Source organism: Oryctolagus cuniculus, chromosome 5 (genome assembly GCF_964237555.1).
Source record: "Oryctolagus cuniculus chromosome 5, mOryCun1.1, whole genome shotgun sequence".
Taxonomy (NCBI): Eukaryota; Metazoa; Chordata; class Mammalia; order Lagomorpha; family Leporidae; genus Oryctolagus; species Oryctolagus cuniculus.
This window is the reverse complement of record NC_091436.1, coordinates 54,536,430-54,557,309: the sequence shown is the minus strand read 5'-3', so window position 1 is coordinate 54,557,309 and position 20,880 is coordinate 54,536,430. Positions and strand designations below refer to the sequence as shown.

The 20,880-nt window shown below is 41.3% G+C and overlaps 2 protein-coding genes across 2 annotated transcripts in view; one reads left to right on the top strand and one right to left on the bottom strand.

The window, feature by feature from the left end:
- Positions 1-20,880, bottom strand: part of TRAPPC3L (trafficking protein particle complex subunit 3L) — a 46,501-nt gene that overhangs the window by 2,693 nt on the left and 22,928 nt on the right. The window contains exon 4 of the mRNA XM_002714745.5: positions 1,230-1,415. Coding sequence (XP_002714791.1) covers positions 1,230-1,415 — 186 coding nt within the window. The remainder of the gene's footprint in view (positions 1-1,229; positions 1,416-20,880) is intronic.
- CALHM5 (calcium homeostasis modulator family member 5) lies at positions 1,412-9,143 on the top strand. The gene is made up of 2 exons (XM_002714736.5): positions 1,412-3,869; positions 7,978-9,143. The coding sequence occupies exons 1-2, from the start codon at positions 3,183-3,185 to the stop codon at positions 8,365-8,367; spliced, it is 1,077 nt and encodes a 358-aa protein (XP_002714782.4). The 5' UTR covers positions 1,412-3,182; the 3' UTR covers positions 8,368-9,143.

The following is a 20,880-nucleotide window of genomic DNA, read 5'->3' as shown; positions in this document are numbered from 1 at the left end:
AATTCTTCTCACTTGCCTCTTCCAATCTCAAATGTACTTCCTCTGGTTTTGCTTTCTTGTTTAATAATACAGCTTTCTCCACAGGTTGCTCAGAAATCTTAAAGTCATTCTTGAATCTTTGTCTCAATCTTTTCCCTTTCAGCCAACTCATAACCTAGTCTTCTTATTTGTCTACCTTCGTAGTATTGTTGAAATGGATCTTTTTTCTCCACTTCTACTTGTGAGGATTTTCTTCTTGTTTTACTTCAGGTTAGCATCAACAGCTTCTTCTCTCCTCCCAACCTTTTTCTCTCTTGTAAACTTCACTTGGTTGACAAAGGAATAAAAATTCTAAAACAGATTTCAAGATATCATGCCCCTGTTATCTAACCTAGATGGCCTGTTACTTTTTATATAAAAGTCTGAATTCTCACAGTTGTCATGCAAATTTCTTCTTTTTTCATGCTTCTGTATAAAATTTAAATCTCTTTTCTCATGACGATCTCTTTTTCTATCTACCTGTCAGTCATGATGAACTAATTCAAATTCTTTCTTCCTTGAATGAAATATTGTTTCTACCTAAAATATGATTTTCTCCTGTCTCCCCTTACCAAAGATCTTCACCTTACCCCTATTTTTCCTTCAAAAGCCAATTCAGAGTTTCTGTAGGAAGTTTTTCCACCCCAGGTCCTCTCATAGCCCTTCATTATTCTTATTTACACATCTGACATTTCCAGTAGACAGAAGACTCTGACAGCAACTGTGTCATGCTCAGCACCTGACACTTAACAGATGCTAATAATTGTCTTAGTTAAACCAATGAATAATTCAAGTGTGGAAGCCAGCTACCAAAATGGCCTACAATGACCCACCCTCACTTCCTGTTATTTACTCCCTCAGGCAGTCCCCTCCCACATTGCACAGGGTTGGCAGCACAAGCTGCTCTGTTATGATTAGATCTACAAAGAGGTCTATGTGGCAAGGCACCCAATTCAACCACTAACCAGCTACCAGCAAGGTACTGAGGCTATGTGAGTGAGTAGATTGTTCAGCTTTAGTCAGATCTTCAGAGGCTGCTACCAAGGCCAAAATTTGCATATGTATGAAGCTGTGAGAGGCTCTGAACCACAAGTACCACTAAGCTGCTCCTAGATTTCTGATCCTCTGAAGCTGAGTTTTAAACTACTGTATTTTGCTACTACATAGCACTATATAACCAATACACCAGACAAATGAAGTGTGTTTTTTACCATTTCCAGGGCACCTCTGATAATCCCACAGAGTAAATTGCAGTAGCACAGAGAAGATCGCCCAGCAGGGAGCTCTTCCACAAACTCTGCCATAGGATTCTTGTCCAGAATCAGGGAAAATTCATTTCTGCTTGAGTTGTTACAGGTCACAGTTGGTGTAATTCCCAAGTACATCTTGAAAGCAACCTGATAAAGAGAAGTCATTTTATACTAAAACTTGGTTTAGACCCGAATATATTAATAGGGCAACCATATACCATGTTGCAGGCATTGCAGCACAATGGTTAAACACTCAGATCTGGGTTCACAGTTAGATTTGCACTCTACTGATCCTATGATTTTATGAAACATCCTAAAGGACTAACTTTCTACGGAAACATTAAAGTTTATGAAAGATGCCTTAAGGTGTTAAAAAAACTTTTTAAAAAACAGATACCCTTTTGGAGAACAATATATTAAAATATTGTTAACCATCAACATATTGGAATGATACTTGTCATACTGATCCAGAACAACTAGGGATTTAGGGACTCATGTCCAAGGTAGAAAGGTAATGGTCAAACCAGAGGATGCTACAGGCAGATTAGACCAGGGCTGTGTTTTGGGAAATGGAATGTAAGTCTCTGGGGAGGAGCAATAGGTAGTGGTGGGAAGTACAAAAATGAGTGACAAAGTAACTTCTCAAAAAAAATGCTATTTTACAGGGCTTGAAGAATTTTATCAGGTAGATAAAGAAAAAAAAAATCATAGTTTCCCAAGTTTCATTAATGAGTAAACTGGTGTTCAACAAGTAAAACAACACAGCCAAGCCCATATCATAACTTAGCTCCTTGGCTCCTAGTCCAAGGCAATTTCTTTTCACAAAACACACAGGCCTGGGCTTTGAAGTTTACTAATGAAATTTGTCAGCTTGGTATGTTGTCATCTTTTAAAAGCCTTAATTAGTTTAATTTTTAAAATTAAGAGCTGTGTAGGAGAGATACGGAAACAATCTTCTTATGTTATTTATAATTCTAAGTACTAAGATGTTCTTCATTCATTCGTTCAACACCTACTTACTGAGCAGGGTCTGTCTAGTGCAGTATCTGGTACACAGTAGGGGGTCGATAGCCATTTGTTTTGAAAAAAAAAAATTGAATGAGCATTCATTCTGTGTTTGACACTATGTTTAGACCCAGATTACATAAATATTGAGAAAACATTTGCAAGGTAGATGAGGTGAGTGTGTCTGTGTGGCGGAGGGCAGCAGAAACATTCTCAGTAGTAGGAACATGTCACGGCATGAAACACCATGATGGGGTTCAGGAGAGGTCTACACCCATCAAGTTATGGGTGGTGAGAAGCCCCAACAGTGTTGACAGGCTTACACGGAGTCGGATTCTGTATTAGAGGATCTCATCTGTGTCAGCATGCAAGATGGATTTAGGGTTGGGGGCAGATTTGGGAATGAGGTCAAAAGCAGAGATGTTAGCCAAGAGGTTACTGTGGTAGTCTAAGAAAGAAATGATGAGAATCCAATTCCTTTTGTTTTTTTCAAAACTCATACATTCTGTAAACTTTCCCATATAAGTTTCAAATGTCACAACTCCTGAAATACGGTTCAAGTCTCTAACGCTGCTCAGTTCAAGAAGATACAAAATTAATACCTATTTTCCAAATCTTAAGTTATACAGCAATTGAAAAATACTATCATGAAAAGCTGGTTTAGATTCAACTTGGCTTCAGTCAATTGGCTGAAACCCCTTCTGCCAATGCTGATTACTCCCACTGGAAAACTTCTAGACTGTCATTTGTATGAGTGAGAGTTTCTGTCTGGTTTTTCCAACCAAGCCACATGAAAATAATATAAAAATGGAGCCTGTGCACTTTGAATTGCTTCTAATTCTCTTGGCCCCACGTTCACCAGTAGGAGGCATTATCTGCACACTGTTGGGAAATACTCATTCCTAGGGAATGACATTGTTTCCTTATCTGGCTGAATTCAGTCTGAGAAGGAGGACTGTTGTTTCTAATGAAGAAAGAGCTCCACCCTCGGCCACTGCCACAGCGGCTGTGTCAATAACAAGGGCAAAACATTCTCCCTCTTTGTGTGTATCCAACATGGACGCTTTTCAGAGCATTTTAAAATTTTTCCTTAACCAGAAAACTGTTATTGGCTACAGTTTCATGGCCCTGCTGACCGTGGGAAGTGAGCGTCTCTTTTCACTTGTGGCTTTTAAGTGCCCCTGCAGCACTGAGAATACGGTCTATGGGCTGGTTTTCCTCTTTGCTCCTGCCTGGGTGCTGCTGATCCTGGGATTCTTTCTGAACAACAAGTCATGGAAACTCTTCACAGGCTGCTGTGTGAATCCCAGGAAAATCTTTCCTAGGGGTGACAGTTGCCGCTTCTTCTATGTCCTTGGTGAGATCACTCTCAGTTCATTGGTGGCTCCTGTGATGTGGCTCTCTGTGGCTTTACTCAATGGAACGTTTTATGAATGTGCCATGAGTGGGACGAAGAGTTCGAGACTCCTGGAACTTATTTGCGATGGCAAGCCCAAAGAGTGCTGGGAAGAACTTCACAGAGTATCCTGTGGCAAAACTAGTATGCAAACCACGGACACTGAAGAACTGAAATTGTCCCTTCAAGCCCAGTCTCAGGTAAGAAAGGACTAGCCTGCCTTTTTTCTCCCAGAGTGAACTTTTAGTATTCTCTCCATTTTCTTTTCAGCCAGGGCTGAGGCTGAAAGGAGAACACAGAGAATTTTTTGAACCTAAATGGAAATTGGAACATGATGCAGCAATAAGATAGTCTCAGGGAAAGCTTTTAAAAGGCTGGATGGCGCAGTAAACTTGCTGATTGGATTATATCTTTTGCATTTCCAAAAAGAAATTCTCTCTGGGTTATGCACATGTAAGAACTTAAGTACTTTAAAACAAGCTTTCTGGGTTGACTTTGTAAATAATGCATAATACTAAATCATAAGCTGAGTGCTAATAGCAGAGCCATAATTAAAAGTGATTTTCTGTCATGTATTTATTTTCAATTTGGTTTCTCAGAGAAACACAGATATATGTTGATCTGTTAAAATACAGCTGAATCAAATGATCTAATACTTTTCAAAGTTGTGGGTAATTTTGTGTAGAAATTCCCTTGAATGATTTCCTCAAACTGCTATTGCTGTGTGTAAGTATTATCAAAATTGACAAGAATTTCCCCTATAAAGTAGGGATCAGCAGTCTGTAAATAGCCTTCAGTGACAAGTGATCACATTCTCTGGGGTGATTATGTCTTAAACTTTTTGTGCTGTACTGCTAAAGAAATTCTTACATTACTTTAGAAGTTCAATCAAGATTTAGAGGCTGGCGCCGTGGCTCACTTAGTTAATCCTCTGCCTGCGGTGCCGGCATCCCATATGGGCTCCGGGTTCTAGTCCTGGTTGCTCCTCTTCCAGTCCAGCTCTCTGCTGTGGCCCGGGAAGGCAGTGGAGGATGGCCCAAGTGTTTGGGCTCCTGTACCCTCACTGGGAGACCAGGAGGAAGCACCTGGCTCCTGGCTTCAGATTGGCACAGTGCTGGCTGTAGCGGCCATTTGGGGGGTGAACCAAGGGAAAGAAGACCTTTCTCTCTGTCTCTCTCACTGTCTATAACTCTACCTGTCAAATAAGAAAAAAAAAAAAAAAAGTTCAAGATTTAGGCCATTAATCTGTTTAACAGAGGCTATCATAGCTTTGCCTGATGGATGTAGGGAAGAAATGTGTCATCATCCTCCCTGCCGCAGTCTCAGGAAAGGACTGGCTTCCTATTTGTGATCCACAATTTGTCAGGAATAATATTTGCTTCAGAATAAATGCACAGAGAATAGTATTGTTTTGCCTTTTAATAGGATTTGCCTTTATAACAACACATTGAGACAAAGTCTGTTTTTGAAATCATACATTCCAAAGCTGGTTGAAAATAGAGTCAAATTCTTCCCATAAATTGATAAGCTCCAAAAAAGTTTTCAAACAAAATCTTTTTGTGTAATGCATAAAGCATATCTTAGAGAAAATACATTAGGCTCCTAAATGTCTGCTGTTTTTATTGAAGGGAGGTATTCATTACAATAGCATGATAGAATGAATGACTTATGGTTTATGTCCTCAGGCACCAAGCTCCATTCAGTCACTGTCAGGTCCAACACTTACTGTATGAGTTTTCCTTCTCTAAACACAGGCACAAGGAATCATGCTCATCCTGCCATAGCTTAGACTGAACACACTGACCTTGTGATTTTTCAGCAGAATATAAAGGACCTGGGGCTGATTCCTATAGGAGAATGCATAAAGAATGTGGACAAGGTTAGTTGTTGCAACAGCCGGTGCTGACCACAGAGATTCACATAGTCGAGAGGCAACGTAAAGTCCAGACCAACAGTTGAGCGTGTGGGTGGGGTGGAAAAAATGCATTCATCCACGGATGAGACAGAGAAACAAGAAATCCACCTGACTGACTCTCTATTCTTAAGGAAGGTGGAAAGGAGTGGTAGAAAGAGTTCAGCCTTGGAGCTGGCCTTGGGATGGAATCCTGATACTATCAATCACCAAATATGTGACCTAGAGCTAGTGGTTTCACCTCTCTGAGCTCCAGGTTTCTCTTCACTGGGCCTCATACCACCTACCTTGGAGAGCTGTTGGAAAGCTTAGAAATAATGGACAGAAATGGGCATATTAACTTCTGGTACACAGTAGCTGTTCCAAGCTGGTGAACAAAGCATCAGTATTTGAAAGAGGAGACTTATGCAAGATTAACACAATCAAGGGCTAGGGTGGGAGCATCCATCATGCTCTAGTTTGACTGTGAGTACTGTAAACTGAGAAGAAAAACAAGATGATCCAGTGCTTAGTTCTTTGGTGAAGGCAGATCAAGGCTAATGTCATGCCCAGGGGAATGTTGATCAAACAGTCTCAGTTAAAATTGGCTCTGATACTCAGATGAAGTGGTCTACAGAAGGCCCAGCTGTGTCAGAGAGGAAGGGAGAAGATAAAGCAAAAAGGAAGGTCTGAGGTGAGCACCCACAAGCTCAGAAATGATACAAGGTAAATATGAGGATTTCCATATGATATTTGTTCCTCAGTCATAAGTACAGAGAGGTATTATGAGTTATTAAGTAAAGCTTTAACATAAATGTGTATACATTTGAAAAAGAGTTGCATGTGATAATAGCTAATACTTATGCAACACACATGTGACTCCTGCCTCATTTCACTGGATCCTCAAAATCACCTGTTGAGTTGAATAACCCACATTTTAAAACTGAGGCACAGATAACTATCATAGTGAAGGAAAAGCTGGGATTTAACCCAAGTGGTGGCCATCTACAGACCTTTCCCAATAACTGCACATATGAGACACAGGTTCAGAACAATGGAGCTAAACCTTATTTGCAGCTCTTTTATGGTGTGAATGAGTTCATTTGGAGATTATTGTTGCTATTTTTAAATAGGTCCATCTGCTGAGGAATACTAAGAGTCACTTAAACTAAATGTCAGAATACACTGTGAAAGAGATGCTGTCCAAATGTAAAATGAATTCCAATCATAAAATACATAATTAGAACAATGAAAAAACTTGGAAGGTACATTGACCTAGACCTATTAAGACTATTGCTTTTGGTCGGTGCCGCAGCTCAATGGGCTAATCCTCCACCTGCGGCGCCGGCACCTCGGGTTCTAGTCCCGGTCGGGGCACCGGATTCTGTCCCGGTTGCCCCTCTTCCAGGCCAGCTCTCTGCTATGGCCCGGGAAGGCAGTGGAGGATGGCCCAAGTCCTTGGGCCCTGCACCCGCATGGGAGACCAGGAGAAGCACCTGGCTCCTGCCTTTGGATCAACGCGGTGCACTGGCCACTGCGGCCATTGGAGGGTGAACCAACAGTAAAGGAAGACCTTGTCTTTCTCTCTCACATCCAAAAAAAAAAAAAAAAAAAAACCAAACCAAAAAACTATTGCATTTAAAAATTCAGAAGGAACAGCTGAACTACTTAAACTCAGAGAGGAATTTGTTTTTTCCAATTGTCAAAATTCTGAACAAATAATCCTCATGACTTGGAACAGTTCTAATATTTTTCCAGTTCTTACACAAGCTTTGAGTTTTTATATCTTCAGCTTCCTTATTGACTTCTCTGCCTCTGTGGATAGTGAGTAATGATGTTTGTGTCATGGCAGGGTCTGCTGCTCTGTGCAAACAAAGTCATTCGGGAAAGTTCAGCCACTGGCCATATAGAAGCATACTTCAAAAAATTCTTAGAAAATGGAATTACAGGATATGTTTATTTTGGTGCAAAACTTTTTGAAATACACATTTTTTCATGCTATCATTTCCATGAACTTTCTGGAATACCCTTGCTTATATATTTATCAATGCCTAAGTACACCTGGCTAAAGAACTGGTCATTTGCTCAAATGATCACATTTACTCAGATGCAGAATTCTTTCCTTTGACAGGTAATGTTATTTGATAGCTTGCCTTATCTAATTTTTGATAATGTATTCTTTTTCCTCTTGCCTTCCTTTTGGTTATTTCTTTATACACTGAAATATTGGGTAGTAGAAAAGAGCTCAGGTAAACTCCAACTTTATTTTGACTGTTAGAAAAGTGTTTAAAAATTAAGATGAATGATATCAAAAGAGGCACGTGGAATTAATTTAACTATACGCTTCCTAAGCGACATCCCGGCTTTCTGAGAAGTGACTTTGCTTTTCTGTGTCCTCCATGTTTCTTTCTTCCTAGATTTTAGGATGGTGCCTGATTTGCTCAGCGTCTTTCTTCTCACTGCTCACTACGTGTTATGCTCGCTGCCGATCTAAAGTCAGCCACCTTCAGCTGAGCTTTTGGAAGACGTATGCACAAAAGGAGAAGGAGCAGTTGGAAAATACGTTTCTGGAGTATGCCACCAAGTTGAGCGAGAGGAACCTGAAATGCTTTTTTGAAAACAAGAGGCCCGAGGTCTTTCCTATGCCCTCTTTTGCTGCCTGGGAGGCTGCCTCACAGCTGCATTCCTTCCACCAAAGTCAGCAACACTACAGCACTCTCCACAAGGTGGTGGAAGATGGCTTGGAACTTAACCCTGGGGATGATGAGACAACCATGATTCTCGTGGGCACCGCCCAAAATCTGTAGCTCGTCCTCGTCGCTGACTCATGGTGTTGAGTGGTATACTCACTTGGACATCCTCCTACTCTATCAAAAGCAACCTGTATCTCTGTATTTCCCCACCTTTAGAGTTTCTTTACAAGACAACCATGCATGGAGAAACTGCTTTGAAGTTCTCAAGTGCAATGCCACGATGTGTTCAAACTAATGCTAAGTGGTGGCAAAGCTCCTCTTCACTGTGTGAGGGGCGGGCTCAGTAAGCCCAATTGTCTGTCCAACTTCTAAGATTTTATTATTGAGCACAAAGACTCATTCGAGAAGGTCTGTTGGTCTCTGTCAATATTCATCATGGTATCGGAGGGCAGAAGCAATGGTTTATGAGTGAGCAAGGGATTGTTGCCATAGATAGCAGGAGTCCTTGTTCTGTGAATCTATCCCACTGCCTTTCAGGGATGCACAGACTTTTAACACGTGAAATTCATTTCTGGTGCTGGCGCTGTGGAATAGCAGTGAAGTCACATCCTGCAAAGCCAGCATTCCATATGGGTGCCGGTTAGAGTCCTGGTTACTACAGTTCTAATGCAGCTCCCTGCTAATGGCCTGGGAAAAGCGGTAGAAGATGACCCAAGTGCTTGGGCCTCTGCACCCACATGGGAAATCGGGAAGAAGCTCCTGAACCAGCCCTGGCCATAGTGGCCATCTGTGGCGTGAACCAGCAGATGGACGATCTCCCTGTTTCTCCCTCTATCTCTGTAACTCTGACTTGCAAATAAATAAAATAAATCTTAAAAAAAAAAGAAAAAGTGGGTAAAAATTCCTGAATAAACTTCAAAAAAATTCATTCCATCAGAATCTGAAGATCTGATCTCTCAAAAACAACCAATTGAAAATAATATCGTGCTTAAAATTCAAAGCTTTTCACATGTTCACTGTACACCCTGAAAATAAGCTCCTGGAGACAGGACTAAATCACAACTTTTGTGGACTCCAGCCACTTTTGACTTCATGTATCATTTTCTAACTCTCAATAGGAATAATAAATATATGTATGTGATGTGTATGTGTCTATGGATATCTATTGATGTTCACACACATCACACACACATATATATCTATGATGTATTGATAAAAAGACAACTATATTATCATATATTGAAACATTTTTTTCAACTCAAAAATTCACTTATTTCCTTCTGATTTTAAAATAGATTCCAGCTCGCGCCCCGGCTCACTTGGCTAATCTTTTGCCTGCGGCACCGGCACCCTGGGTTCTAGTCCCAGTTGGGGCACTGGATTCTGTCCCAGTTACTCCTCTTCTAGTCTAGCTCTCTGCTGTGGCCCGAGAGGGCAGTGGAAGATGGCCCAAGTGCTTGGGCCCTGCACCTGCATGGGAGACCAGGAGGAAGCACCTGGCTCCTGGCTTTGAATTGGCACAGCGCCGGCGGTACTGGCCATTTGGGGGGTGAACCAAGGGAAGGAAGACCTTTCTCTCTCTCTCTCTCTCTCTCTCTCTCTCACTCTCTAACTCTGCCTGTCAAAAAAAAAAAAAATAGATTCCAAAATTTTTTGTGTACCCCTAGGTGTGGTGTATTTTTTTTTCTGTTTGGGTTCCTATAATAATAATAGACTGGGTGGCTAATAATAAATCCCACAGTTCTGGAGGCTGGGAAGTCTGAAATTAGTCTGGTTGTGTTCTAGTGAGGGCCTTTTTCCAGGTTGCAGGCTGCTGACTTCCCACTGTGTCCTCATGTGGTGGCAAAGGCAAATAAGTTTCCTTGGGCATCTCTTGTAAGGGCATTAATCTCATTCTTAAAGGCTCAGCCCTCATGATCAAATTACCTTTCAAGCCTCCTCCCTTAATACCATCCCTTTGGTGGTTAGGATTTCAATATGTGACTCTTAGGAGACACAAACATTCAGACCATAGGAAGGTAAATTGACGCTAACTGGTGATCTGGGACACTGTCCAAAGCATAACCAGAATAAAACTTTTATGGTTTTAAGTTTATCAGACATAATGGAAAATTGAATTGTACTGTATAATATACCCATGTTGGTTTATGTGTATATATGTAAATTCTCTTTAAATCACAGAGTGGAATTGTGCTTTAGAAAGAGGAACTGTGTTTACATTGTGACTCACACTTTATATCGCTGACAGTCTATGTCTCTTACTTTGAGAAAGCTATTATCATGAAACATGATTAACATGAAACATGATGACAAACTACAGGTACAAGACCAGAGCCTAACTGTGATATTACAATTTATAATAAGAAATAAATATTTATTTTGTGCCCATTCCTGCTAAAGAGCTCCTAAAATTTTGTACTCTCCCACATGCTAATCAGGCCATTGACAGCTTTGGGTTCCAAGATGGTCTCAGTCTAGGGGCTGATTGCCAAGAGAACCAACTATGTCATCAGAAGTTTGAAACTTTTAGCTTCATTTCCTGACTTGGGGGGAGATGGGCTAAAGGTTGAGTTGATTACCAATAGTCAATGATTTAATCCATCATTCCTACAAATGAGGCCTCCATGAAGCTCTAGGAAACACAGGGTTTAGGGAGCTGGGTTGGTCAATACATGGAGGGTGGCCCCTTTCTCCAAACCTTGCCATACGCCTATTTTGCATCTCAGTGTTTCTGAGTTGTGGCCTTTTATGAGATGGGTAATTGTAAGTAGATGCAACTCTAGCAAAATTATACTCGAGAAGGGGACCATGGGAACCACAGATTTGTAGCTGACTCAGACAGAAATTGTGGGTAACCTGAGAACTCACTGCTCGCTATTGAATCTGAAGTTAGGGGCAGTCTTGTGGGACTAAGCCGTTAGCCTTCCTGGGGTCTGCACTTTGGTTGGTGTCTGAAAGGAACAGAATTGCAGGACATCTGGCTGGTGTTGGACAAGTGGTCAGTATGGAACAAAACCCACACACTTGGTGGGCAGTGAAACTGGGGACAAAAAAGGATCCCTTTCCCCTTGCTTACCAACAGGCTTCCCTTAGCTGCCTAACATTCTAATGATGTAGATGGGGTTAGGGGATGATGAAAGGTGAAGAGGAACTGAGGATTGCTGGCACAGTACTCTCTCCTCGAGTGCCACCCAAATTCTAGCCCCTTCCTTGCTGATGAAAGCAGCTGACAGTGTTTTGCTACTTAAGAGCCAGTGCTGGCTAGAAATACCCAATGTAGCTGCAGGCTCTGTTCTCATGATGACTTTTAGGTTATTATAATGTCATGATAATAAAATTAACATGGGCAGCACACCCACTCCTGTCATGTCCCTGACACCATGACATTTCCAAGATGTCCCAATGTGTGCTGCAGCCCTACATGCACCATAGAAACCCTGCTCCCATCATGTGCCCGATGCCATGACACTTTTGAGATTTTCAAAATGGGCACGAAAATGAGTGGTATTCAAACCCTGCCCCGAACTCCACCTCCTGCCCTGGCTCTGCCCCAGACATCACCTTCCATTGCTTCTGAGAGCACGAAAGAGCAGCTCTGAAACTTGTAAAGTTCATCATTCTTTCTCTCCAGGTTGCCTGCACTCCCTCCTGTGTACTCTTTAAATAAATCTGGCTTCTCTGTTCACCTTTATGTACATCTCCTTGTTGAATTTTGTCAGGTGGAGACAAGAACCTAGACTAAGTTTAGCCAGGTTCACTCCCACCCCCAACACTTGCAGCCCACAATAGTCACTTACCTGCTCGTTGTATGATAGATAGCAACTTGCTATCCCATGCCATTTGTCTTTGCTAAAATCTGCCACACCTTCTTGTTTGGGTCCCTGATAGAACTGGACAGAACTGGCTGCAGTCAAAATTGTGACTGGAGCCTGCCCAGATCAACTTAGACTAACAGAGTTACCTATGGTTCATTATAATGTAAAATGACACACTTCTGATGACGTTTCTGTGGCCCTCTGAACATGCAACACTTGTGAAAGTACGGTTTGTTAGTGTACATGCTCGAAGGAATTTTCACATCCTTTCCCTCTGATTCTGTAATGTTCCATCAAACAGTTATACCCCATTTACCCTAACACCATAAATTTCCAAAACCTTTTTGGAATGGGGAAATGGATTTGAGTTTTGTTAGTTTTTCTTTTTCCCATATCCTCACGGGCCTATAATAAATTTATTTCTCAGGAGATGCATCCAGTGCTTTTCTAATAGTCATGTTTGCATATGAGAAGACCAGCAGCTCAACGAGAGTAGGGGTGTTCAGTGTTGAGGGTGAATACAGGAGGAAAAAGGAACTTGGAAGTCCAGGGGTGTGTGTGTGTGTGTGTGTGTGTGTGTGTGAAGGATAGGGCAGAAATTAGGAATGAGAAGGTGCAGAGACATCAGAATGAAGGTAAACAAAAGTCAGCAAAGACAAATGCTCCTCCTCAATCTTTCTGGCTTGGAGCTAGCCTGCCCTTAAATAACTGCTGAGCTGGAAGATGGTACATAGGAATAAGCCAACACCCACATGTCTCTTGGGATGGGTGAGAGGATGAAGCAGCAGTTCTACAAAAATAGCTTAGATGTGGGAAGCTGAGGGTTGAGGAGTCAGTTCTAGAGCATTTGTCTGCCATCCTCAAATCCCGGACTTTCCACAGTCAGAAAGGTCACACTGTAAGTGTGTGTCACCTGTAAGCAGGTGTTTTGGCACAGTGTGTAAAATTGCCATTTGTGATACCTGCATCCCCATACAGCTCTCTGCTAAGGCATCCTGGGAAGCAGCAGATGATGGCTCTGGTGCTCGGGGTCAGGCCACCCAGAGGGAAGTTCCAGATGGAATTCTAGACTCCTAGCTTCAGCCTGACACAGCCCTGGAATTGTGGACATTTTGGGAGTGAACCAGTAGATGGAAGATACTGCTCTTTTTTTTAATGATTTATTTATTTAGTTAAAAGGCAGAGTTACAGAGAGGCAGAGGCAGAGGCAGAGAGAGAGAGAGAGAGAGAGAGGTCTTCCATCCACTGGTTCACTCCCTAGATGGCCCCAACAGCCGGAGCTATGCCGATCCGAAGCCAGGAGCCAGGGGTTTCTTCTGGGTCTCCCACATAAGTGCAGGGGCCCAAGGGCTTGGGCCATCTTCCACTACTTTCCCAGGCCCTAGCAGAGAACTGGGACTTGAACCAGCACCCATATGGGATGCCGGCACTGCAGGTGGCAGTTTTACCTGCTATGCCACAATGCTGACCCCGAAGATACCTCTCTCTTTCTCTTTCGTACTTTATCTTTTAAATAGATGAAAAAAAATAAAGAAACATTATGAAAGGAAAGAAAGTTTACACTATGGTAATGGTTTCCCTGTTAAGGACTACTGAAGCTGACCAGCAGACAGCAGCACTAGGGCCTTGTAGCTGCAGCTTAGTGCATGGCAGAGGAACACATTCTACTACTCTCATCAGATTGGATGGTGCCTCCCAACATTAGGTGAGGAAAGATCCTCTCTACTCAATCCACTGATTCAAATGCCAGTGTTTTCTGGAAACACCCTCATAGGCAAGTCCAGAAATAATACTTCATCAGTTAACTGGGTAGCCCTTAACCCACTCAAGCTGACAACTAAAATTAACCATCACATGTGTAAATTTAATGTGATTCATTGGTTCCGAGAGAGACAGAGTCTTATTCTCTTCTCTTTGAATCTGACTCTAATGAACCAACAGAATATGGCAGAAGAATATGGCTCAACTGTTAAGAAGTGTTCCAATTAATACCTTGGTATATTGCAATGCTCAACAGCTTCATAAGAGTCAACTACCATGCAAGAAGTCCAATTACCCACAGACCACCAGGCCATGAAGAAGCTTGTTAGCTAAAGGATGAGAGAGAGAGAGAGAGAGAGAGAGAGAGTGCAAGAGAGAGCCAACTGTTCCAGTCATTCTAACTTAGTTGTCAGATATGTGAATGAAAAAGCTATTTAGATGTCAGGTGTGTGAATGAATATGCCATTTTGGACATTCTAGCCCCAGTATACATGATATGGAGAGGACCCAGGAAGCCCAACCAATAGCCAGAAAAAAAGGTCCCAGCCAAACCATTCTAACCATCTCTAGTCATTTGTGCCAAACCAGGTGAGACTGCAGGTTTTGCAGACAGTCCTCGCTATGTCCAGTCCAAATCCCCAGTCAACAATATCATGAGTTTAAATACATGTTTGTTGTTTCAAACATTAAACTTCTGGAATGTAAATTTGAGAACTAACACATGAAAATCAGAATTTACTCAAAGAATAACTAAGAGCAAGTTGTTTTTATACATAGTTTTAATAAGAAATGCTCCTTGCATAGTTTTTTCCTTAATAATATTTTATTTTCTTTAGGCTTATATTGGAATATGACATATATTGTCATATATTGGATCTATGAAATGATCCGGTAAATGCTGAATAGGTACCTCCCCAAAATAGCTCCACCTAACCCTGAGATTCACTTTTAATTAATTTTGGTTAAATGCTGTTCAAAGTAAACATATTTCTTGGGAGGAGTAAGATGTTAAGTTATTATTTGTCATTAAAACATAGGAAAAATTAGGCCTGGGGGGTATAGGATAGGTTTGTCTTGAACAAGCTGGAAATAAATTGGTCTTCTAGTCTTGTTCTTCAAAGTATTGTCCTTAGATCACCAGTATCACAAGGGAGTTTGTTAGAAATGTGGCCCCATACCAGACTTGTGGATACAAGTCTGCAGTTAATTTATTTACTTAATTTATTTATTTTTAAAGATTTATTTATTTATTTGAAAGTCAGAGTTACACAGAGAGAGGAGAGGCAGAGAGAGAATCTTCCATCTGCTGGTTCACTCCCCAATTGGCCGCAATGGCCGGAGCTGTGCTGATGTGAAGCCAGGAGCCAGGATCTTCTTCAGGGTCTCCAACATGGGTGCAGGGGCCCAAGCACTTGGCCATCTTCTACTGCTTTCCCAGGCAATAGCCGAGAGCTGGATTGGAAGTGGAGAAGCCAGGACTTGAACCGGCACCTACATTGGATGCTGGCACTGGCCCCTCAAGTCTACAGTTTAACAAACCTGTAGCTGACTCCTGTGCAACTTAAATTTGAGACATGGTTCTCAAACTTTAGCATGTATCAAAATCATGTGCAGGGCATGTTAAAATGTAGATTGCTGAATCCCATTTCCAGAGGGTTTGTGATAGTAGGTCTTGGTGGTGCAAGAGAACTTGAATTTCTGGCAAGTTCTCAGGGAATGCTGATGCTGTGGGTTGAGAGACCACATCTTGAGAACAACTACTGATGAAGGAAGGCTGGGGAAATTCGGAATCTTGGGCTCCACTCCAAAGACACTGAATCAAACACATTTGTTTTGTTATATCAACCTGTTTAATTAAATTGGGTGTGGTGTCTTTCCATTTATTCAAGCAAACCTTTTGTCCTTTAGGAGTATTTTAAAGTTTATGTCATGTAAGTTTCTTGTAAAGTGCATTTTAATTGCTTTTCTTTGTTGCTATTGTAAATGGTTTTCTTTTCCGTTACATATTCTGGGTGACTGTTATCTGAGTACATGAATGGCTATTGTTTTAAGCATGGCAATTTTACACTTCTCTACTTTGCTGACGCTTCTATTGTTTGCAGAACATTTCAAGGTTAGAAAATAAACATAAGACATAATAGATATATATTTAAAAATATATATTTAAAATAAATATATATAAATAAATATATAAATATATATTTAAAATAAAATATTTAAAAATATATATTTAAAAAATAATGAATTCTAAAATATTATGTGAAAGCCAGGTAGGGTCAGGCGCATGCAAGTTGATGCCACTGTTCTGTATTAACCGAGTATTATTATGTGCCTCGTGAGGCAAAGCAAGAATAAGTACACATTTCCACTTGTAAAATATTGTCTCTTAGAGTGTTAAATCTGAAGCTACCAGTTCAGGCAATAAAGCAATAGAAAGTAAGGTAATTAAACCACAAAGAAGCACCCAGATAGATCTAGATCATAGGACATTCTATTTTAAAGGAGACTCAGTTTTCCACAGATCAATGACATTAAAATAAAAAGGAGGGAGGTAGGCATTTGACCTAGCGGCTAAAATGTGAGGTAGGATGCCTGTACTCCAGATCTGCAGTCCCTGTGTTCTGCTCACAATTCCAGCCTCTGCTAATGCAGACCCAGGGAGGTACAGGTGATGGCTCAAATAATTGGGCCACTGTCACCAACATGGGTGACCTAGAGTTAGTTCCTGACTCCTGGCTTTGGCCTGGTCCAGCCCTGTCTGTTGTGGATATTTGGGGGAGTGAATAACCTGATGAGTGTTCTGCCTGTCTGTTTATGACTGCCTGTCTGTCCCTGTCTGCCTATCTGTTCCTTTCTGGCAGACAGAAACAGACAGGCAGAACACTTAACCAGATGCAACATGTGGACCTTATATATATTAAGTTTCAAACAACCAACTGTAACAAAATATCCTTGATATGTTTAGGGAAATATGAATATTAGATGACTTTAGAGAATTATTTATTTTTCTGTGTGTTTTGATGGCATACTGGTTTATGTTTTAAAGTAAAGTTCTTATCATTTACAGATGCATATTTAATTATCTATATGGAAACTACTATGATTCTAAAATTCTTTAAACTGCTCCCTTAAAAAATGGAGGGGTTTGGAAAGGTGAAATAAGATTGGCAAAATATTAACACTTCTGAAGCTAGATGACAGACCAAACCATTACATTATTCTTTTTATGTTTGTTTATATTTAATAATTTTCATAATAGTTATGCAATAAAATAAATGATAAGCACACTGATTTTGGGCTGAAGTTTTGTCCATCATCTCCTGATTGGTTGGTGTTTACCCTGTAGTATCATTCTCAGAAGGGTTCACAGGATTGCTCTTCCCTAAATTCTGACTGTTATCCTATTCTATACTTGAAGGACAGGTTGGCTGTTTCACATTTTCTCTACTTGAGTGTATAGTAAATGTTATTCCATTTTCTTTTGTAACTGAATATTGCTGAAAAGAGGCCACAGCCTTATGTTGGATATAATCTTCAGTATTCTTTATCTATTACTAACATGATGCTTTAGTCTGTAGTCTCATACAATTCCTTATCTATAATGTCCAAATCATGCTAAATATGCTTTCATTTAGATCTCCATGATCAATTTTCCTGCTACAAGATGTATCCTTTCATTATGAAGCGCTAATTTCGTTTATTTCCAGAAACTAGAGGATGTGCGCTTCCCCCTACTTCTTCTTGTTGCTTTGTATGATTTTGAAGAAAATACATTGCTTTACATTCAGAACTAAATCATTGCTATGTTGCTATTGGAATTTCATTAATTTAATTTAGCAACTAAATTAATCTTGCAGTCTTGGTTATAGCTTCACCTAAATTTCACAAGCATACTGGGAGGGAAGTATTAATGTCTCAATTTTTTTTTTTTTTTTTTTGACAGGCAGAGTTAGAGAGACAGAGAGAAAGGTCTTCCTTTTCCATTGGTTCACCCACCAATTGGCCGCTACGGCTGGCATGCTGTGGCGATCCAAAGCCAGGAGCCACGTGCTTCCTCCTGGTCTCCCATGCAGATGCAGGGCCCAACCACTTGGGCCATCCTCCACTGCCTTCCTGGGCCACAGCAGAGAGCTGGACTAGAAGAGGAGCAACCAGGACAGAATCCAGTGCCCCAGCTGGGACTAGAACTCAGGGTGCCGGCACCGCAGGTGGAGGATTAACCAAGTGAGCCGCAGCGCCAACCTAATGTCTACATTTTATAAATAATAGTGAAGTCACTGTTACAGAACTTAAGTTTGGACACAAATTTGGCTGACAGCTAACTCCATCACACAAATGCTACCTCACATTGGTGTATTCTTGAATGTTCATTTAACCTTTAAAAGCATGTTTCCTTGGGCAGGCATTTAGTACAGTGGTTAACACACTGTTTGGGATGCTTGTATTCCATATCTAAGTTCCTGGGATTGAGTCCTGGCTCCACTTTTTATTCTACCTTCCTGCTAATATGCACCCTGGGAAGCAGCCAGGGATAGTGCAAGTACTTGGATCTCTGCTACCCACATGGGATACCTTGATTGAGTTACAGAGTTCTGGTTTCAGCCTGGCCCAGTCCCTATTGTGGGCATTTAGGGTTGAACCAGCTGATGGAAGATTTCCCTCCCTCCATAAAAATAAAATGAAAAATTTAAAAATATTTTAAAAAGCATGTTTCCTTATTGTAAAAGGAAAATATTGAATTAGTGCACCTCGAAGTTTGTTTTTACTTTGTCATCTTAAATCTCTCAGCCAGTAGCAGAAAAAGTACATTGGTGTGGTGATGTACACCTGGGAATAGAAATTTGTCTCCAAGTTTCCTGGCCTCTGTTAGGCCCTGGATTCTCTATAATCCTGAACAGCTTTTTCACCATGAATTTCTGGGTATTCAGGATAGATATGTTGAAATGATGCATTTACTGTACCAATAATATCAATTTCCCATTTTATTTTCATTTCCTTAGATAAACATGACAATTGATAAGGAAGGAATTTTCAACAATGCAAAATTCATAAGTTTTAGAGCAGTCTCCTAACTTTGTTATTATGTTAGAATTCATCTTTCTTTCTGTCTGACAAGCTATATTTTTATGGTTTCAGATTTTTTGAACCTATAATCATGCCAAGATAATGACAGATAAAAGCCTCTACAAGTTTTAAATTTTAATGAAAGTTGATATTAAAAAGCAGAAATAATTAATCACATTCACTGGATTATTTCAATGAGTAGGATAAAGTTAAACAATAAATCAGATGATATTGAGTAGCTTTGCTTAAGAACAGCATTTCAAAATCTATGCATCCTTTGGCAGAGCACATAACCCATAAAATGATGGCTAGTGGCATTGTAACAACATTCTATTCCCATATTTTAACATGAAGGGATGCACTTCTGTAATAATAATGATTGCTGATGGTTTTAACAGAACGAGATTATTCCTCCCAGAGGCATTGTTGGTATTTGTGTCCTGGGAGGAAACATGAGGGATAGTAATCTGGAATTTAGGAAGTCTTGCTTCCTAGCAGTGGGCTAACTGTGCATGGGTCTCACTGAGCCTATACATAAAGTAAGGCAGTTAAAGAAACAGCCTTACAAGCTGAACTAGCTGGTGTTTGCTCACCTTTCATCTTCTTTGCAATAGAACATCCTTGAAAACCCAGCTTCTCTCTCCACCTCTTCCTCCAGAGAAGAGCAAGTCATCCCAACTACTGCTGGGATGGATTTGTTTACATCAAAACTCTCCACCCTTTATCATACCTCTCTAGTGTGTCCTGCCTTTTTTCCCAAGTGAAGTTGTTTTATTTGAGACATTTAAAAGAGGTAAAGTGGAAATAACTCTGGCAGAATTTGGATGAGAGTCTGGAGGAGTGGCAGTCCTAACCTGCCACTTCACTTCCCCTATGATTACCCAGAGCATCATGGGACACTCATAATAATCACTTGGGGAGAATTCAAAAAGTTCTAATGCCTGCACATTGGTCTCAGAGATAATGATTTAACTGGTCAAAAGTAAGCCCTGAGCATCAGGAGTAATTTTTTCAGAAAGCTTCCAGGGAACAAGTAAAGTTGATCATCTCTGCCTTGAGTGTCACTGAGAGGTCAGGGCAATTCTGGACTAAATCTTACTTTTGAGATGACCTAAAAATCACACCAAGCAAGGATGACCCAGAATTTGCTTTGCTGTTTTGATGTGTTTCTTAATCCTTAGAACTTAACAGATTTTGCTTTTGCCTTCAGGTTTTGTTTCCTGGTGTATTGACTCCATGTTTTTTATCTCCTGGTATGAAATTTCATTGCAAATAGTTCCACTGATGAAATATTTCCCAAACTATTATCATTTTCAACCCACACACTTAGGTTTATTTTGAAGGGGTAAAGACAAATCGGCTGGCGCCGTCGCTGAATAGGCTAATCCTCCACCTTGTGGCTCCGGCACACGGGGTTCAAGTCCCGGTCGGGGTGCCGGATTCTGTCCTGGTTGCCCCTCTTCCAGTCCAGCTCTCTGCTGTGGCCCGGGAGTGCAGTGGAGGATGGCCTGGGTGCTTGGGCCCTGCACCCCATGGGAGACCAGGATAAGTACCTGGCTCCCGCCATCGGATCAGCGCGGTGTGCCGGCCATTGGAGGGTGAACCAACGGCAAAAGGAGGACCTTTCTCTCTGTCTCTCTCTCTCTCTCACTGTCCACTCTGCCTGTCAAAACAAACAAACAAATAAACAAAACAAACAAACAAAACATATCATGCCGGGGTAAGCATTTGGCACAGTGGTTAAGACATCATTTGGAGGCTGGCGCCGTGGCTCAATAGGCTAATCCTCCGCCTGCAGCGCCAGCACACTGGGTTCTAGTCCGGTCGGGGCGCCGGATTCTGTCCCGGTTGCCCCTCTTTCAGGCCAGCTCTCTGCTGTGGCCCGGGAGTGCAGTGGAGGATGGCCCAAGTCCTTGGGCCCTGCACCCCATGGGAGACCAGGATAAGTACCTGGCTCCTGCCATCGGATCAGCGCGGTGCGCCGGCC

Excerpts from the sequence above, each read along its gene's own strand:
- CALHM5 (XM_002714736.5), top strand. The coding sequence starts at position 3,183 with ATGACATTGTTTCCTTATCTGGCTGAATTCAGTCTGAGAAGGAGGACT. Across the intron at positions 3,870-7,977 it reads CCCTTCAAGCCCAGTCTCAG|ATTTTAGGATGGTGCCTGAT; the intron begins GTAAGAAAGGAC and ends CTTTCTTCCTAG.